Source organism: Cyprinodon tularosa, unplaced genomic scaffold (assembly GCF_016077235.1).
Source record: "Cyprinodon tularosa strain WSP-4 unplaced genomic scaffold, ASM1607723v1 ctg564, whole genome shotgun sequence".
In the NCBI taxonomy this organism is placed as follows: domain Eukaryota; kingdom Metazoa; phylum Chordata; class Actinopteri; order Cyprinodontiformes; family Cyprinodontidae; genus Cyprinodon; species Cyprinodon tularosa.
In genome coordinates, this window is record NW_024039301.1 from 59,079 (window position 1) to 77,289 (window position 18,211).

Below are 18,211 nucleotides of genomic sequence, written 5' to 3' on the forward strand. Positions count from 1 at the left end.
AACCTTTCTTTGTTTGATCGGATTTAATGCTACAGTTAGATGAGAAGAATGTGTCTCACAGATTCATAGAAGTTTCAGGGTGAATATTTTTTGCAACACTGCATCTCTCTCTTTTCTTAGTGAGGTCATCAATGGTCCATGAACAAACCAGCTGCTTAAAAAAAGAGAAAAATACTACTGAAGTCATTTGCACAAATGTTTGAAATTAATACAAAAGCTTAATTACAGAAGGAAAGCTTCATTATGGATCATCAACATTCGCCTGATGTGGCCTGAAGTCAGGATGCATTATTAGTAACATTCCTTCATTAGCGCCCACATGAAGAAGCCAGAAGCAACGTGCTAATCACCCTCAGAGTTTTGCTCATTAGATGATAGTTTTCCTTCTTTTTCAGGTTCTGAATCTTGCAGCAGCGTCGGCTCCTCCTCCAGCTCTCTGTCTCGCCCCCATCTGCCTCTCCCAATGTCGGCCTCCTCTCGCTCCATCGTCCCCGGCGCCCTCCTGTCCCACCGTGCCGTAAACAGCAGAGGCCCCGGACACCCAGAAGCTGCAAAGAGCGCCCCCTCCCAGCTGCTGCCGTCGCCCGGCGATGCGCCGAACTACTACATGCTGCCGCTAGACGCCTCAGGGATTCCACCCGGGAGCGTTCTGATCAACCCGCATACAGGTGAGGCTTGTGGGCCCCAACGAAGCAAACGGGTGCTGGCCTAGCTTTAGCTTGAGGCATTAGATGAAAGCCAAATTTCCAAATGAAAATTCATGACTGAATCTGTCAAATTAGAAGACAAAATTTACTGTGATCAGGATGCAGGAACAGATGGGCCAGATCTGTGAATATGCATCACGGCTCTGAGCGGTGCAGAGCGGTGAACTTGGGGAGGGGGGCGCAGAGCAAAGGGATCATCAGAAGCAGCCCGGTTCGGACCAACCCGGCGTGTCCCCGGATCGGTCCACAGCTCGGTCGTTTGGATTTTTTCATATATTAATATGGCTAGGATCCCTCATCTGCTGTGATTTGGTTTCAACAGGAAAGCCTTTCATGCACCCTGATGGCAGCGCAGTGATTTATAACCCGGCTGCTGGCAGGATCCCACAGCAGGGGAAAACCATGCCGCAGCCAATCATTGCAGCCTCCCAGCAGCAGCCGGCCAATCACATCCACTCACAGGTCAGTGCACATGGATGCATTTGTTTTCCACCTCTTTTTTTTACAAATATTAATCTACATTATCGTGCTTTTCTACCCGCCCTAATCCCCACTAACTCTTTGACTGTTTAACCCTGAACCGACTCTTACTGAGCTGACTAGCCTCCTTTGTCCACTTTGACATCCCGTCCCTCTGTTCATCTTTTCCCCTCTCAGCCAATCTGTCCTCCTCTTCAGCCGTCCTCTGAGCCTGTCCACAGCCCAACGGTCTCTTATCCTCCTTTTCCTTCTTCTCAGTTCCTGCCCGTCTATCCTAACCAACAATACACTGTGGTACAGAACCTCTTTCCTCCATTTTTAAAACACTTTCCATCCCCTGACAGACCTGGATCATTGAGGCTTTTACTCTGAGCACTTCTATTTCATATTAATGAAGTGGGAACAATAAAAAGTCAGAGAATTAAAATTCTAGAAGTGCTTTGAGCTCTACTTTGACCCAGGTCTTTTTGCTCTATGTGCTTTAGTTATTTATCATACCTTCTGCACATGTTGCAGTTGACATGCAGGTAAAGATCTGCTTTTTTTTCCCAATAAAATAATGTTTAGATGAACTAAATAGGGATTATTATGTAGCCAACAAGTGCAGCAAGAGTTATCTTAGGTTAAATTTGGATTATTTTTACCTTTTGCAAAAGAGAGTTCCTAATTATAAGATGTTTAACTGTGAGATAATTCTTCCTTAATAAAAGCTCAATCTTTACCGGCGGTGCCAGAGAGGTGGGAAGGAGTATCTCCTCTCCACATATGTGGATCATGCATTCATTTAACCTCATTTCTGACCTGGTTTTAGTCAAAGACGTGCCTCTGTGGCTAATTATGCTGGCGGAAGGTTCCATTAATATTTAATTCATCACCAGATGTTAGCTCTGAATAATCCATGACTGAAAACACAACTCTTCCAGCGTGTCAGAAGTGACCTGGTCTGGTTCGCCGTGGTGATCTGGATCAGTAGTTGACTTTAGAAAGGAGGGCTTTAACCCAATTAGTCCATGTTGCCTGAATTACAGCCTTGATTTGCAAGTTTTTACACGCGTTTTTCTAACGCGGCGTTGTCCCTGCAGCCTGACGTCCTCGGTGCCCAGTTTAGTCACCTGACCCTGTCGCAGCAGCCGTCCGGTGACGGCAGAGCGTCCGCTCCGGACGGCCATCACTACCCCTCCGCGTACAACCACCCATCCCCTGTGGTGCTGCAGGGAGCTCCACCGCAGCAGCTCGGCGGCTACATGGTGGCAGGGCCATCAGGGGGTCACCCAGGAGTGCTGCAGGGTCAGCACGTCCCGCTCCCGCCGCCGGGCTCCAACTACACGTATCCCGGCTCAAGCGCCGGCTCTGCAGCTTATCCTGCACTAAATCAGCCCCTGCTGCAGCAACACGCTTACATCCAACAGCCCGTGCAACAGGTAGGAGGAATCATCTCTACGACTAGTCCTCTATCCTTTAGTTGTGAAGTTAAGCCAATGTGTTAAAGTCGTCCTTTGTGTCTCCAGCAGATGCCTACATGTTACTGCTCCTCAGCCCACCACTCCCAGTGCTCCAACCATCAGCAGCAGCAGCAGTACCGGCCTCCTCTCAACCAACTGGCCTATAACTGCCCTCAGAGCCAGAACCCGCCACAGCAGCAAGGTACAAACTACACAAAACACAGCCGCACAAAGTAGTGCATCACTGTAAAGCAGCGGGAAAGCGAAGCATGTAAAAATATTTAATCCAAGTCAGACTGAACAGAAAGCATCTGGGAAAATCACCAACTGGGTTCAATAAAGTCTCATTATCTGCTGCAGTCTCAAAATGGCTCGAATTTTCCTTCTTCCAGCCTCCCTGTCAATGCTGAAAGGCAGCCCTCATCATGACGCTGCCACCATCTTGTTTTACAGCAGCTGTGATGTGTTTGGGGTAAAGCCCAGGGTTATTATAACTCCACACAGATCCATCCTGATCATTGGTGACCCTCACATGAAGACACAGCTGTCCTCTTAGCTATCAGTGTTTGCAGCTCCCCCCTCCACTTCACAATTATGCACTATTCTTTGTATCGTTCCGTTACAAGAACTTCAGTATCTTCAAGTTTGTTAAACTTAATTTTTTTCCTCCTCGATATAAAAACCCTTCTAGCTGCCAGAGTTTGATTACATCTTTGATTTAGCCGCAGGTTTCCGCTCGGCTGTCAGGATGAGTCCAAAACTACAGTCGTTCAGACGTTCAGACGTAGCTCAAAGTTGGTTCAGAGATCTGAAGGATGTTCTGATGAGAAGGAGCCGCTGCTTCCTCTGCGTCCTGCTGTTGAGAGGAAAAACATCAGCCTTGTTGGGAAGACCTCGACTGTCCGACGCTCTCGCCGCCGTTTGCTTTGTTTCTTTACAAGATAGCTGCTGTCCAACAGCTCTGCTGAAGGACAAAAAACCTTGTTGGCTTCTTTTCTCTTGCTTTAACGGCCTCAGATATATCCCTGGGAGTTATCCACCAGTTTATTCCCTTTCTTTTTTTTTTTTTTTCCTTCCTTCACCACAGGAGTCAGGATTGTTAGCTCCCATTTTGCCTCTCTCTAACCACGCGCACACGGACACACATGCCGTTGCTTAGCCGGATGGGGTTTGTGCAAACACACGTGCACATATGTCTCTGTAAGTGGCTGCGGCACTATTCTGTCATCTTCAGGGCTGCAAATGTGGCTTCCCTGCTGGGCAGCCGGGGAATAGGCAGCGGACAAATGAAGCTGACCTACAAAGGCGGAGAACTGCAATTATTTTTCAGGGAGGCAGTGAAATGATAAGGGGAAAAAAAGATCAGAAAGCTCATTTCCGCTCAGATTTTTTTTGCATGAATTAAAGAGAAAGAAATACATAATGATATGAGGGTGAAGGTGTGAGTGCACATATGATGCAGAAGTTATCAGTGGGGAATTCTCAGGCGGTTTGGCCGACGCCCGCAGAGGAGCCTGTCGCCGTTTGCACCTAATTGCATCAGTCAGTCACCACCTTCTGTCATGGACATTTCCTGCAGCACATCCGTCTTCCTTAGACTTTCCTCTAAGGTAAGAAGGAGAGGTTATTACCGGTTAGCATTGGTTAATTGAAACCGCAGCAGCTTCACTAAAAACAAACCTTCTTCCCTTGAAGGTAATAGTTTTATTTTCCTTATTTCATTCTTACAACAACAGCAGATGGTTTAGAGTCTAAACGAGCTTGGAAGATGTGATGACGGAGATTTGGGAGGCGGGATTCGGGGCCGGGACGCTGTCTGAGAGGCCTCTATGAATCTCACAGTGAACCGGTCTCTTTTTCAGCCCCCCCGCAGCACGCTTTCAGGAAACAAGTCCTCGTTACCGCGTCCGTGCCACACAGCCAGCACAAGGAAGGGAAAAAAAAGGAAAATGCTCACTGAGCTCTAAGCTTTTCAACCGAGGATGTAGAGACGCTTCTGTTGTTGCTCCTCATTACCTTGTTTTTATGAAAATATAAAGGAAATCACAAATCTGCGCTCATCTGGTGCCTGCTGGAATGGAATAATGCGAGGTGCATTTCATCTGAGGGTCATTTCATGCTTGGTTTGGGGAGTGAAGGTGGGAGGAGTGGGCGGATAAAAATAGTCCTGGCCGCTCCGGTTCCTTGTGGAGCTCTCTCATTGTCTAGTTGTACTTTTCTCCCAAAGCGCCGGGCCGTAAAGACACCTTCACAAAAGGACGGCCTCTCCTTTTGTCACCTGGATTCCTGTGTATATGGGGCACAGGAGGGGAGGAGTTTTTCTAAACGTCTTCTTTTTCTTGTCACCTTGACATTTAAGTCTTTTTTTTTTTTTTTTTTTTTTACCCTTCATGACTTTGCAGCATCTTTTGTGCATCATTGTCTTCAGCCCCGCTCCCAAATAACTTCATCTGAAGTGAAGTTTCTTCTTTTTATTCCCCATCGAGGACCGGATCCATTACTCACTCCACAGGCTCACGCTACCCCCGGCTAAATCAAATATATTGGCTTTGAGCAAACCTGTTCAGCAGAAACGGCTCCACTTCTTCCATTGTTCTCACTCTACAGTAACCTTAATGTTCCTTCGTCGGGTTTTAATATGCTAATCTCTCACTCGACGCCAACAAACACCTTAAGGGTTTTGCTGCTTCTTGTAGAAGTATTTATATTCATTGTTTCGTTTTAGTATGTGAAATTAGACACGGATTAAAGCAATGCATGGAGGAAAACATGGCTCACACAGTGGCGGTGTCATGCTGCGGGAGCGATTCATCTAAAAGGAATTTAGATAAATTAGTAATAGTAGTTTAGACATTTGAAATAATCTTGTTAAAATAGCCAGAATGTGAATAAGTTTCTGAGGGATAAATACTTTAAGGTGCTTCTCAACTAAATCACAACCAGTTTTTATTATTATTGATATTATTATTGGGTCACACTGTTGTTTTTGTCCTTTTGCCATCAGTGCACCAAGCCATGATGCCAAACCCAGCGTCCAGCTACCAGACCGTAGTGGGCGTGCAGCCAACCGCCAGCCTTGCTCTCACTGGCAACCAGCAAAGCAATATGGCCAACCAGATGCAAGGCATGATGGTCCAGTACCCTCCAATGCAGTCTTATCAGGTACTTTGATCTGCCAGCACTCCTCTACGAGAGGTTTTTAATTTTGGCTCAAATAAATTGTGTTTTTTAGTTACGAGCCGCTCAGCTCAGGCCGTCACGTTTTCAACACCAGAAATGAGCGCAGACTTCATCCTCACATAGACTTTCTGAGCTCTTATGAGATTTTGTTGTTTGTTTCTCTGCAGCAGGTTTCTGTTCCGCAGCAGACAGAAGTGTTTGTGTCCTGCCAGCCAGGGCAGGGGGCAGTGGCTGTTTCTGGCATGCAGCCCTGCTACAGCCTGCTCCCCAGAAACCAGCACACCACCATGAGGTACCCCTCCACCCTTTTATTTCTTCGTAGCCGTTTCTATTACTTATCCAATGCATTAGCTGCTTGCATGTAGAAATGCACAGCATCTTAAAGATGGAATATGTTTGGCTTTGACTCCTAAAGGCCTCAGCAAATCACAGTTATAGCCGCTGAGCTGCCTCTGTTTTGGAAGCTCTATAATAGCGGCCCGCTGTATAGATCATTATTGCTTTATTAGTTTGAGCAATTTTAATATCTTTAACGGCTGCTCCCAATGGAAAACTTATTCATCATGCTTTGTGTGAATTATTAAATTTAAGCATCCATTTGTTCTAAACTGATTTATTTTAGCATCCTATGCTTTTATCAGGATCGGATGAAACCTTCTACCTCCGTTTTAATGTTTGCTCTCCCTCAAAAACCAATTTAAAAGTGCAGAATGGTGTTTTTACAGACCCAACAAGTCTCCAGAGCAAAGATCCTCTTTGTTCGCTTTTAAGGGGGGAAAAAATGAAGTTATTAGCACTCTCCTCCTGGAGAGCCTTTCTGTGTGTAGCTGTATGATTTGTCACTGGAGAAGTTTGCAGTTTCTCTTATTCATCTATTCTTTATTTATTTTTTTGCCTTCATGGTGTGCGATAGAACTAGTTTGCAGACAGTAAAAGGTGTAATTAGTTTCTTCCTCTATGCTGCTTATCAATTTGACGGCTTCACCTGCAGAGGAACAATGCTCGCATGAGAAGAGAGGTCACTTTCTTCCCTCGCTGCCCCAGCTGTGAAACGAGGCTGCGTTTGTAGGCCAGTCAGCAAGGAGATGATTTATGCAGCAGCGTCGAAGCGGCTCTGTGTTTTTTCCCACGAGGGCCGACTGTCCACCTGCAGCCTGCTTCTTCACCAGCTGGAGACGGGTCCCTCCAGGGTGGCCGCTTGCAGAGCAGGGAGCTTATTTTCCAGATGGACTCGCATTTTAGATGTAATACTTAGCTGCAGCTCTAAGATCTCACACCTCCTGGAGATGTACCTTATGTTTAGAAAATTTCCCCCTTTAATGGATGCAAACGGTTATTGTTTTTTCCCTGATGTCCGAAACAGGAGCACACAATTTCCAAAGAAACCTGATTGGATTGTTTTGTTTATCCCTGTCTTCTTTCACAGTTCAACAGTGAGTTTCCTGCCCGCCCCCATGATCGAGCCGCTCCAGTTTCCTCAGAGCTCGTCTCCCTGCGTCTCCCAGCAACACCCAGGCCAACAGTACGCAGGTAGCTGAGCCTTCAAACCCACCCATCTACAGTAGGATCACGAAGCGAAGAGAGGAATATTCTCATCTTCTGACACGAGCCACCCTGGAGACCCCCCATCACTGCCAGCTCTCCAACACACTTTATTTCCCCCCATTTCTTTGTGTCAATAACCTGCAAACTGCATTCCTGCACAGCCACCATGCTGCATTCAGTAATGAAATAATCCCTCCCCGGCTTACTTTAGGCTTTGTTTGCGCGGCAACACATAATTAGGTTTCCTCTCTGGGTTTTTAAAATGAAAAAGAGGGGCGGCGAAGTGATGACGGGGCCCCTGGAGGGTCTGTAAGGCGAAGCGATTGGCACGAGAACCTTTTTCTTTTTTTTCCAGTGCTGGACGGAGATGAAATAGCCGAACCCATCGCCCACTGAAAATGTTCTGCTGACATCAAGTCAGTTAAAATACAGATTGCTGCAGTGAAAAGAAAAAAAAAAAGCTGCTAAAGCAACAAATTACTCCTCAGAGTGGGAGTTGCTGGCATTGCTGTAGTGAAATGCGTGATGTATAGTATAGTTGGGAAGAGTAAGTCAAAATTTAAGTTGCAGGAATAAATAAAACTTCTAAAGAAGCCCAGCAGGAATATAGATGAAACCTCCGCAGCAGATTCTTTTAATTAAAAATATGTAATTATTATATTGTCCAGAGTGCAATCATCTTTATAATCAGACGAGATGAGATCTTTGATGGATGCAGGCTCAGTCAGTTTAAGCGATGCTTCTAAACCTACATAAGAAAAGGTTTTCAGATTGCTTGTTGTTGCACATTTCTGCCACCAGGGGGAAGTGTTCTGTCAGCATGAAGCCTATGAGGTCATCTGAAGAGAATAATCACAGCTCTTCTCAATATTTAATCTGCTCCGGTTCTGTTTGTGATGAAACGGGTCACAAAAGTAAGAATCTAAATGATCTGCAGCAGTTTATAAAGAGCCAACCATTTTGTCCATTTATATACGTTTTTAGTTGTTTAATTTTTACTTTTTTTAAAACCAACATCATGTATCGATATAGAACTAGAGAGGTATCATAAACATCTACGATAATATTTATTAAAAAAAGGAAAAAAAAGATTTTAACACAATGCTTGTTTAGTTTTGCTTCTTACCCTATTTTAATTGCTATAATTTGTAGGTTTTTATGTATATTTTAGAGCTACGCTATTTTTTTCTACTTATGAAAAAAAAAGGAAAAATCTTACTGCCACCTTGTGGCTGTTTTGTGTCATGGCACTATCGCTAAATATTTCTGAACTGTTTTGTCTCTTTGGTCTAATTGCCTTTCTGAATATATATTTAAAATATATATTTTAAAATTAAAAATGGCTTAAATGTTCCGATTCACAGGCTTCTCAGTAATGACCTTTATTATTCATGTCTGATTATTCTGCAAGCACAGAGAAGGACGCCATCTTTTCCAGTCTGCCAGTAATTAGGTCAGATGAAGGTCTCACCTGCAGCGTGACCAGTAAACACTTTTAATTGGCGGCGCTGGTTATAATCTGCAGATTATGTCCCAATATCTCTCGTCTCTTTACCGTTGAGAAGAGTAATTTCATAATTCAACAGTGTGCAAGTTTACTAAATGACTTCCAGCCAGAAAGTGAGCTAAAGGTAAACACGCATTAATTAATGCGATCGTTGGAGCTCCTTTAATGTCTAATTAATTAGTCTTTAATCACGGAGGATTTTTCAGGAACTGAAACTTCCTGAAACTATTAATTCCCGAGGAGCAAACAGTCATCAGGTGTTTAGCTGAACAGATTCCAACTGATTGCTCTGATCTGTGTGGATCCAGGTTTGTTACCATCGGCGCACGGCGGAGGTATGGTGATGCTTCAGATGATGGGGCCGCTGTGCCCGCAGCCCCGGGCCCCCTCCCCCTGCCAGAGGAAGCAGTCCGGCCATAAACACTCAGGCGCCGAGCAGCAGCACGGCCGCAGGCCCCCCGAGCTCCCTCCGACTCCCGATAACACCCAGGTAACAAACCCTGCCCAGCTGGAGGCACGCATCCCTCTTAATGTCTTTCCTGAACTTCTGACAAGGTGTAATTAGCTCAGCGGCTCTGATTCCGATCCGTCAGCTGCAATTTTCCAGCCATTCCCACCGGTGGGTTTTTGCGCAGCTAAGAGAACAACATGCTGCATGTCTGCAAGTTTAAGACTGTGTCGAGAAAGCAATTTAAAAGCTAATTTATTTTGGTTGCGTGAGTGTGACAGTGATTGGAGAATTGTCGCCTTGAGCCAGACTCGGTCTCTCCCTCCGCCGTGGCGGGCAGGTTAAATGTCGCCGTAAATAGGCTGCGCAAATGAAGCCGGCGCTGCCGAAACCTGAAAATGAGGAGAAAATAGTCCTTAGCGTTGGGGTGTAATGGTACGTTAGTGGGACTAATGTGGATGTAATGGTACATTAAAGCAACCACTTGAACATCACAATGACTTTGTAAAAGTAGTTGGAGGAGTTGATTTCTTTATTTTTTTTTTCTGTTTTAATGAAAGTGTTTGTGTGTTTCTCTGCTTCCTCCCTCTGCACCGCCGGCGTGTTGTGTGTAGAGCAGCCTGCCTTCGTCTCCGGCGCTCACTCCCTCGCCCAGCATCAAGGGCCTACCATCAGGCGTCTCCCCCATCCCCATGCTGTCCCACCATCCGCAGCTCCCCACAGCTTTCATCCACACTGGACAAGGTCCGAATCAGTCGCGTCTGAACAACTTCTTCCATTTCATCCTGGGATTGTGGCTGATTTTGTTTTCGCTCTGATCTCCAGGTGAAACGCAGTACTCTCTACTGGGTCAGCCTCTGCAGTACAAGCCCTCCATCAGACCTCCGCTGCTGCACACTGCACACATGGTAACCAAACACCAGGTAAAAGCCCCCATTTTTATCAGGTTAAACTCCTTCAACTGAATTATTATAGCCTAACGGATGTTCTCCACCTTCTCAGGGTCCTCTGGGAGTTTGGCGTAGCGGTCATGGGAGGAAGTCCAGCAGAAAACCTCTCTCTTCTGACCTCAGTGTACGTTTAGTCTTTGAGATTTTAGATGGAAGGGGTTGATTTTTATCACACCGTTCATAAAGATCTGTGAAGGTTTTCTTTAACACTAGGACTCCCAGGAGTCCATCAATTTGACAGAGGACATGTTCCCAATGCAAGATCAGTGATGATGTCATCGACTTAAATGGTTCCAATGCGCCATATAAACTCATTCTTTGTATCTAGACCTTTAAACATGCTAATATATATATATCTTTAAAGGCTGTATGGTATGCCATTATTATTTATAGTCTAAGTTTGTATTAAAATAAATCTGTAAAATAAGTAAGACTTTTAATGCACAAGTTAAGTTTGAAATTACAATTTTATTTACAGAAATGGATTCTTCCGGCACATTTCATCACCTTTTTACATTCATAATAAACATATGAGCAGTTTTTTTTTGTGCATTCAGTGCTGAAGCTCCTCACAGTGTTATCTTTGCTTCGCCAAAGCACATGTGGTTGGCACGCATTCGTTTCACCACATCAAGGATGAGACCTCTGCTTGAGACGGTGACGTTCAAGCAGCTCCTGAACAAAACCGACGTGTTTATAGCTGCCATGTCTAAACTATTGTAAAAGATGGACGCTTCCTACCGACCGGTCGTCATCGTCGATCTCTCCCGCTCCACCCGCAATCGCTGCCATCAATATTTCGAAGCATTTCCAAAGCCTGTTTCGCTGTTAGATTTCTTCTGAAAGCCATTTTTCTGTATTAGCCAAAGAGTTTGTTTTCTCAGTAGAATGTTGGTTGCTAGGCAACTGTACCAAACGTCAATCAACCGCAGAAAGAATTTACAATGCCACTAATAGAGCCGTCAAAATGACAGCTGTGGGAGTTGGAGGTAAAATGAAAATATATTTTTTTTTAAACAAAGTGAAAATGAAGGAATTATAGAAACATCTCAGTTTATTACATTTCTCCTAGAAAGTGACCCACAGCATGACAGGTCCCTCACCATACAGAACAATGGGAATGTTCTCCTATGTTTCCCCCTTTTTATTATACATCAAGCAAATAAAAAGCCAGATATGCTTTCTAAACGTGTCCAGGGCTTCAATATTTCCAACCATCTTTCAGCTTTTCTGCACAAACATCTCAACAAGCAGCATCTTTTCTGACAGGAACCATGAGGCGGATTAAAAACCAGCTGCTTTGATGCCAATTTAGCAGATTTAGTGAAGTAGCATCACTTTTCTTGTTGTCAGATTATGTTTGCTGCGCTCCGGTGTGGTTGGGGGGGAGAAAAAAAAAGCATCTGTCGGTGAATGTAAGCAGAATAAATTACAGACGAGGCAGAAATCACACCTGCCGATAGAACCTGCAGCCCCGGCATTATTTTTCTGAAAGAAATGTGCTGTTTTATTACCTTTTTTGCTGAGATATCTTCTTAAATCAGGTGCCGCCGTCAACAATTCAATGCTTTTTTTTTTCCTAGTTTATCGTTTTTATAAGAATGCAACAAGGTTTTTTTTTTTTTTTTTTGCTTTTTCTCTGAGGAAACTCAGCCGGCCATCCAGCTGACAGCAGCAGTTCATCTTAAGCCTCCCCGATGGTCCAGCTCCGATCCTTCTCTTCACCCATGACAGTAGTTTTATTTACCAGCTCCGCTGCTCACAGTGCTGTTCTGTGTGTCCGCAGTGAGAAGTCAGCCCCTGGAAATGACACGTCCTCCGGCGGGGATATGCTGCACAGACTCCCACCGGATCCCGGCGGAAGCTCTGTGAAGCAAATGAATCCAGCATTCGTCTGACATCTCAACCCGAGCAGAGGCGTTCCTGGAGGACATCTGGCCGTGATACCTTTGCCAAGCACGCCACTTTAAAAACTCAGAACTAGCTCTGTATTCAAAGGGTGGGAGCGGCGTGACTCGGACAAGGCCAGCTCATAGCTGCTAGGATCTCTGAGCGCCTTGAAGGCGACATGAACCTCTGTTGCCTCAGTCTGGACCGTCTCCCAAATACTGTCCAAATCAAAGTATCCGATATTTGAGTTGTGAATGTTGACTTTTATTTTATTTTTTAGCTTTTTTTTTTCTGTTTCTCCCTGGTTGACAGGTTTGTGCAAAGAGTTCAACAAATCTACCTTTCAGTTCTAAGCCTTTCTTTTAGAGTATTTCTTAGCCAGCTCATGTCTCTTGTGATGGCAGGTATCGGAGTGTGATGACATCACAACACATCTGCTTTGTTTTTCAATTTGCCCAATTTCTAAATAAAACATTTAAGTTTATCAAACTAGTTTTTTAATCTGTTAGATACACAAGATCGCTCCCAAGTAGCAGCTGTACAATGTTTAAACACTGAATATAGAGCTACCTGATTTATTTAAAGAACCATCAAACACAGTGAATGTTGCATTTGCACTGAAGTAATCAAAGTGAAAGATTTCATTTGTATCAGACAGCCTGGATTTCTGTTTTATTATTTTTTTTTATTTTTATTTTTTTGTTAATGACCCTTCCTCCTATACCGGTTTGCACTCGCCAGGCTACTTTGTTTTATATGGTTACATTAAAATGTTTATATGCACAATTAAAATGCAAATCAAGTGTGTCACTCTTGGCTTAATTTGTGAAACAAGAGTTTTTTTCTGTTTACGGTTTTTCAAACTTGTTTTTCTGGTTTGTTTGGCTTTAATAAATGTTTGCACCACACATATTGACAGTTTTAGTCAGGTTATTTAAACATTTTTCCAAAGTTTGGGTTAAGAAAAGGTACATTTATGGGCTTTCTACCTCTGGGCATGGAAATAAATCTTCCTGCTTTGTTTATTTTGATCAATAAAGACATTAAATTAGCCTTTTTGTTGGTCGTCTAAACCCGCGGCTCAGTTTGGGGTAAACAGAGACACCTAGTGGATAAACTACCGTCCTACAGCAGTAAATGCTGGTAAACGGCACCATCTAGTGGTCGTTTGCTACTGGTACAGCACCAGTTATTCCACTTGGTTTAAAAATGAAACTAAAAGCAACAACAGTCCGAGTATTTGAGTGGTTATAGCAACGGTAAGCGTCCCTAGCGTGTGAGGGGAAAAACGCGCCAACCGCGGATTGCTGGGCTCCATGACTGCAGCCATGGCGGAGAGCCGCAGGAAGGTGGTCGTTTCCGGGGTGCCCAGCGAGCTGGAGCCGAGCAGGATGGTCGACAAGTTGACTATTCACTTTCAGACCCGCAGGAGGAGTCACGGAGGAGACGTGGAGGTCGTGGAATACCCCACGAGCATGAACGGAGTAGCCTTCGTGACTTTCGACAGAGCTGAAGGTGAATTAGCTGCTTTTATTGAGCTTTAAACTCACTCTGGGAGCGAAACGATTATTATTCTCTACAAAATAAAGGTATTTTCTGTAATTTTATGAGCTTACATTATTCTTCCTGTTTAGAGGGGAAAAGTGAAAGTATCTAAATTCCATTTTAACCCGGAACTACTGACTATAAATAAAAGCATCCTGCAGATTAAAGTTGCCGCCATATTGATAAAGTTAATTACTAATGGGGCATTCACCCAGGGCAGCAATCTAGAGGGGCGCACCAGAGGCACTTTAAGAAGTTCAGATTGTGTTCAGTTAATCTCAATTGCAAAGACTAATAGAAGTCCACCTGGAACTGTATAAAGGTATAAAATCCTTTACTTTTAGAAACGCAAAAACAGCATTTCTGATAATTTTTAGCATCTGGATTACGAAAAATTGAGTGGAGCGCAAAAATTGGTCAGACAGATGAGGCCTTTATGTTAGTCGCAGAGTGGGTAGCTCTGCTGCATTGCAGCAAGAAGGTTGTGAGGTCGATTCCCGCTCAGGGTCTTTCTGCATGGAGTTTGCATGTTCTCCATGAGCATGCGTGGGTTCTCTCCGGGTACTCCAGCTTCTTCCCTTAGTCCAAAAACATGACTGATAGGATAATCAAATTCTCCTTAGTTGTGAGTGTGTGCTTGAATGGTTGTTTGTCTCTGTGTTGTCCTGCGATGGACTGGCGACCATGCGCCTCTTGCCCGTAGACAGCTGGAGATAGGCGCCAGCATCCCTCGTGAGCCCACTTGGGATTAAGCATGTCAGAACAACACATAAGGAGCAATAGATCCATGTAGACTAGAGCTGCAACTAACAATCCATCCATCCATTATCTGACACGCTTGTCTCAAGTGGGGTCACGAGGGGTGCTGGTGCCTATCTCCAGCTGTCAATGGGCGAGAGGCAGGGTCCACCCTGGACAGGTCGCCAGTCCATCGCAGGGCAACACAGAGACAAACAGGACATACAACCATTCACACACACTCACCCCTAAGGAGAATTTAGACAAGTCAATTAACCTAACAGTCATGTTTTTGGACTGTGGGAGGAAGCCGGAGTATCCGGAGAGAACCCACGAATGCTCAGGGAGAACATGCAGAAAAACCACGGGCCAGGAATCGAACCCGAAACCTTATTGCTGCAAGGCAGCATTGCAACTAACAATTATTTTGCAAATTGATTAATCTGTCGATTATTTTTTCGAGTAATAACTGGATAACCAAAGATTCCTTAAAGAAGATCTTTTTAAAAAATGAAAACAGGTGGAGCTAAAACATATTGACTGACAAAAAAAAAATTTTTTTTATCTTAAATGCGAAATGTTTATATATTTTTTACAATCTTGCTCTGTCAGCTAGTTCAATAATCAATTAATCCAATTGTTTCATTTCTAATGTAGACATTTGCATTCTTCATGGGAAAAAACAACTTATAAGTAATCATCCCCCTTTTACTTCTTCATGTTATCGCCACAGTCTATTTTTCATGTGATTAAATCTTAAAATGGCCTGCTCTATTAGTGATTTGGAACCTCTACAGGTTCTGAACTAATTTTGTGATATAAATCATGCTTTTGTAACTGCCTGTTTCTTTCAGGTGTTTTGTTCTGTCTGATGTGCATCTCCTACACGGTAGCGCTGTATTTAACTCTATCAACTTTAAATAAACACATAAGTTTCTACGTCGCTCAATGATGCAACAGAATCAATTCTACCAGCCAACTCTGAGCCATGGATCTTTGCAGATCCTCCAGTTAGCCTCTAAAATGTATGATTGGTAGATCTTCCTTCCGGGCCGTTACCGTTTCTACTTCTGAATAACGGATTAAATGAGGCTCTGTGAGATATTCAAAGCTTCTTGTGTTGTTTTTATTAACCTAACTCTGCTGTAATCTTTGTAGCTTGCTCCCAGATCTATCTGCTGTGAGTAAATGCAATAGATTTAATCTTTTTAATGACGTTTAAACCATATTCCGCCCACTTAATGATTTTCTTATTTGTTTTACTCTGTTGCATGATCGTATTTTAGTTTCCAAACATGAGTGGAGTCAAAAAAGTGGAGATTTTAACAGATGGGTGAAAACTCTTTACAGATGCAGAGCGCGTGGCGAGAAAGGATCAGCACGTCATGATGGACGAGGAGTTTAAAGCAAACCACCGTCTCACTGTGTTTCCCTTCAGCTCAGATGTAAGCTCGGTTCATTTCAACATCAATTCCAAAACCTGATAATAGCTTTCATCTTTAACACATGAGGTCCTGATCCAGACGTCTTCTGCTGCTGCAGGTCTTTCTGTACGTCCCCAGAGCTACGGTGGACCTCTCCGTTTTCGGCAGTGACCAGGCCTCTCTGATCAAGAGTCTGCAATCAGCTCACAGATCCATCCACTTCCATGCTTCACCCGCAGGGAGCGGGGCCTCCATAGAGGGTCCCTTCTCCGCCATCCGGGCCCTCAGAGAAGACCTGCTTTCCCGGGCCGGCCGCCTCAGACCCCCATCGCAAACTGCTGATGTAAAACCCAGAGAAAGCCTGCTAGCATCTGAGAATACGCTAAGAAACTACAGAGGCACTAAAGCTAAGCAGCAAGCAGCAAATCCCAGCAGCTTCTCAGAGTCTCTGCTCCGCGCAGATGAAGCAAGACAGGTCCGAATCCTGACTTCAGGTCCGAAAGCTTCCTTCAGGCAGAAAGATCCTAATGAGAGTTTAGCCGGAGGGAGCTTCAGACGAGCAGATGGGGAGGAAATGGGAGCAGGAATGCTGTCCTCACCAGGCCTCCGACGGCTCCCTGTGGAAGGAACGTTCTCCAAACGCTTACTGGAACCGTCCAGGAACAGGAAGTCCCCTCAGAACCACCTGGAAAAAGGCTCGACTAGCTCTGCAAGCAACGCAGAGACCTCCGAGGACATTTGGGCCGACTTATACACATTTAGATACATTGAAAAATTTCACTTTCAGGAGTTAAATAAGTGCTTGAATGGTGTTGACATTTCTACTAAAGATATAGAAGGAAACGAGCTTGTGAGGATAACCCTGAGTGAGAAGCAGGCCGCAAAGAATTTCAGCTACGCCGTGGAAAACCTGGAAGCTTTTATTGAATTTTGGCGATCTAAACTCAGAGTTCACAGCATATTTTATGACAATTATAAGTTCTTTGATAAGAGGAAACTGGTTCAGATCTGCAAATCTGAGTCCTCGTCGTTCACAGGCGTTCTTTGCGTGTTTGAGGATTCATGCGTTAAAGTGGTCGGCCCCTCGGATACCAGCCACCTGTTCTGTAAGACGATGAAGGACAAGTTCAGTCATATGAATCCCAGAATAGGTCAAAGCTGGAAGTAAGTATACATAGGAAACCACAAGGGGGAGCTGTTGCTCATAATGAAAGCTTCTGCATTGATTTTAGTATAATACTGTTATAGAACAAAAGTGTCAACAAAAGATCAATTTTTTTTTTCATGAATGATTTTTTTTTTCCATTATAAATCCAGAGTTCCAACAAGCAGATGTCTTTGTTTTTAATTAATCGTCTCACCTCTTTATTACAAGAGACAGGCTTCTAATTAAAAACCAAAAGATGACAGATGCCAACCTGTCTGATGTAATCATCTCTTACCTGTGTGGCTTTAATTACATTTTCTTATTTAAATTATGTTAAATCAAAAGTGTGTGTTTTAGTGTTCAACACAAAATTTCTAGAATTGCTAACACAGAAAATACAATGGGAAAACCTTGAACTTTTTTTTTTAACATTTTGTCACATTTGATTTGCTCTAACATTGTTGTTTTTATCGAGATGCTTTATTGGATAAACACAGATTTACATAATTTTGAAGTGGAAATTCTTTTTTTTAGGAAAGTCTTCTTGGTTTGCATATATAAAAATTAAGTTTTTACTAATTTCCTTTAATAAACAGCCCTCCTATATTATATATTTAGCCCCAGTATCTCCCCAGTAGTGGGATCCTGCTGCATTTTTAACCAGATTACTGCACATTTTTAGGGAAATGCATGTTCTTTTCGGCAGCGCCTATATATAGTGGGGTTTTTCGTTGTTGTTTATTTTGTTCATGTATAACAACATATAACACTTTGTTTACCTTTTCTCATTTTCCCATAGAAACAATGAGGAAAACAGTAGAAAAGCGAAAATATTCCTTTTTTTCAATGAACAAAAAAAGGACAGAAGGACAAAAAAAAAACTTCTAGTACTGTCCCCTTTCAAACATCTTAAATGGTAAATGACCTGTACTCATAGAGCGCTTTTTTTCAAGTCTGGAGACTTGAGCAAAGTGCTTTTCACTACATTCACCCATTCTCTCACACACTGATGGTGGCAACCTACCTTGTAGCCACAGTTGCCCTGGGGCTTACTTACAGAAGCAAGGCTACTGTACACTGGCACCACTGATTACCCTGACCACCATTCATAGCAATGCGGGTGAAGTGTCTTGCCCAAGGACACAACAACACTGAAATCCGGGGCTTTAACCGTCAACCTGAAGGGTTCAAGCTATATTCTCTTTAAA

At 43.7% G+C, this 18,211-nt stretch overlaps 2 protein-coding genes across 7 annotated transcripts in view; both read left to right on the top strand.

Annotated features, from left to right (window-relative positions):
- The window catches only part of LOC119796971 (R3H domain-containing protein 1-like), a 38,867-nt gene extending 25,908 nt beyond the window's left edge, over nucleotides 1-12,959 (top strand). For 3 of the 6 annotated variants that reach the window (XM_038305770.1, XM_038305772.1, XM_038305773.1), the window contains 13 exons: nucleotides 396-668; nucleotides 1,030-1,169; nucleotides 1,365-1,481; nucleotides 2,270-2,608; nucleotides 2,696-2,831; nucleotides 5,634-5,791; nucleotides 5,977-6,101; nucleotides 7,236-7,339; nucleotides 9,170-9,351; nucleotides 9,924-10,053; nucleotides 10,135-10,232; nucleotides 10,312-10,383; nucleotides 12,046-12,959. In XM_038305770.1, coding sequence (XP_038161698.1) covers nucleotides 396-668; nucleotides 1,030-1,169; nucleotides 1,365-1,481; nucleotides 2,270-2,608; nucleotides 2,696-2,831; nucleotides 5,634-5,791; nucleotides 5,977-6,101; nucleotides 7,236-7,339; nucleotides 9,170-9,351; nucleotides 9,924-10,053; nucleotides 10,135-10,232; nucleotides 10,312-10,383; nucleotides 12,046-12,048 — 1,877 coding nt within the window. In that variant the 3' untranslated portion in view covers nucleotides 12,049-12,959. Of the gene's footprint in view, nucleotides 1-395; nucleotides 669-1,029; nucleotides 1,170-1,364; nucleotides 1,482-2,269; nucleotides 2,609-2,695; nucleotides 2,832-5,633; nucleotides 5,792-5,976; nucleotides 6,102-7,235; nucleotides 7,340-9,169; nucleotides 9,352-9,923; nucleotides 10,054-10,134; nucleotides 10,233-10,311; nucleotides 10,384-12,045 lie in introns of those variants that run through there. The other 3 variants (XM_038305771.1, XR_005282539.1, XM_038305775.1) reach the window with 3 other exon arrangements.
- Nucleotides 12,960-13,197: 238 nt separating this feature from the next.
- Nucleotides 13,198-17,489, top strand: LOC119796972. The gene is made up of 3 exons (XM_038305776.1): nucleotides 13,198-13,664; nucleotides 15,783-15,877; nucleotides 15,975-17,489. The coding sequence occupies exons 1-3, from the start codon at nucleotides 13,466-13,468 to the stop codon at nucleotides 17,022-17,024; spliced, it is 1,344 nt and encodes a 447-aa protein (XP_038161704.1). The 5' UTR covers nucleotides 13,198-13,465; the 3' UTR covers nucleotides 17,025-17,489.
- The last annotated feature ends 722 nt before the right edge of the window (nucleotides 17,490-18,211 follow it).

Excerpts from the sequence above, each read along its gene's own strand:
- LOC119796972 (XM_038305776.1), top strand. The coding sequence starts at position 13,466 with ATGACTGCAGCCATGGCGGAGAGCCGCAGGAAGGTGGTCGTTTCCGGG. Across the intron at positions 13,665-15,782 it reads GACTTTCGACAGAGCTGAAG|ATGCAGAGCGCGTGGCGAGA; the intron begins GTGAATTAGCTG and ends AACTCTTTACAG. Across the intron at positions 15,878-15,974 it reads TGTTTCCCTTCAGCTCAGAT|GTCTTTCTGTACGTCCCCAG; the intron begins GTAAGCTCGGTT and ends CTGCTGCTGCAG.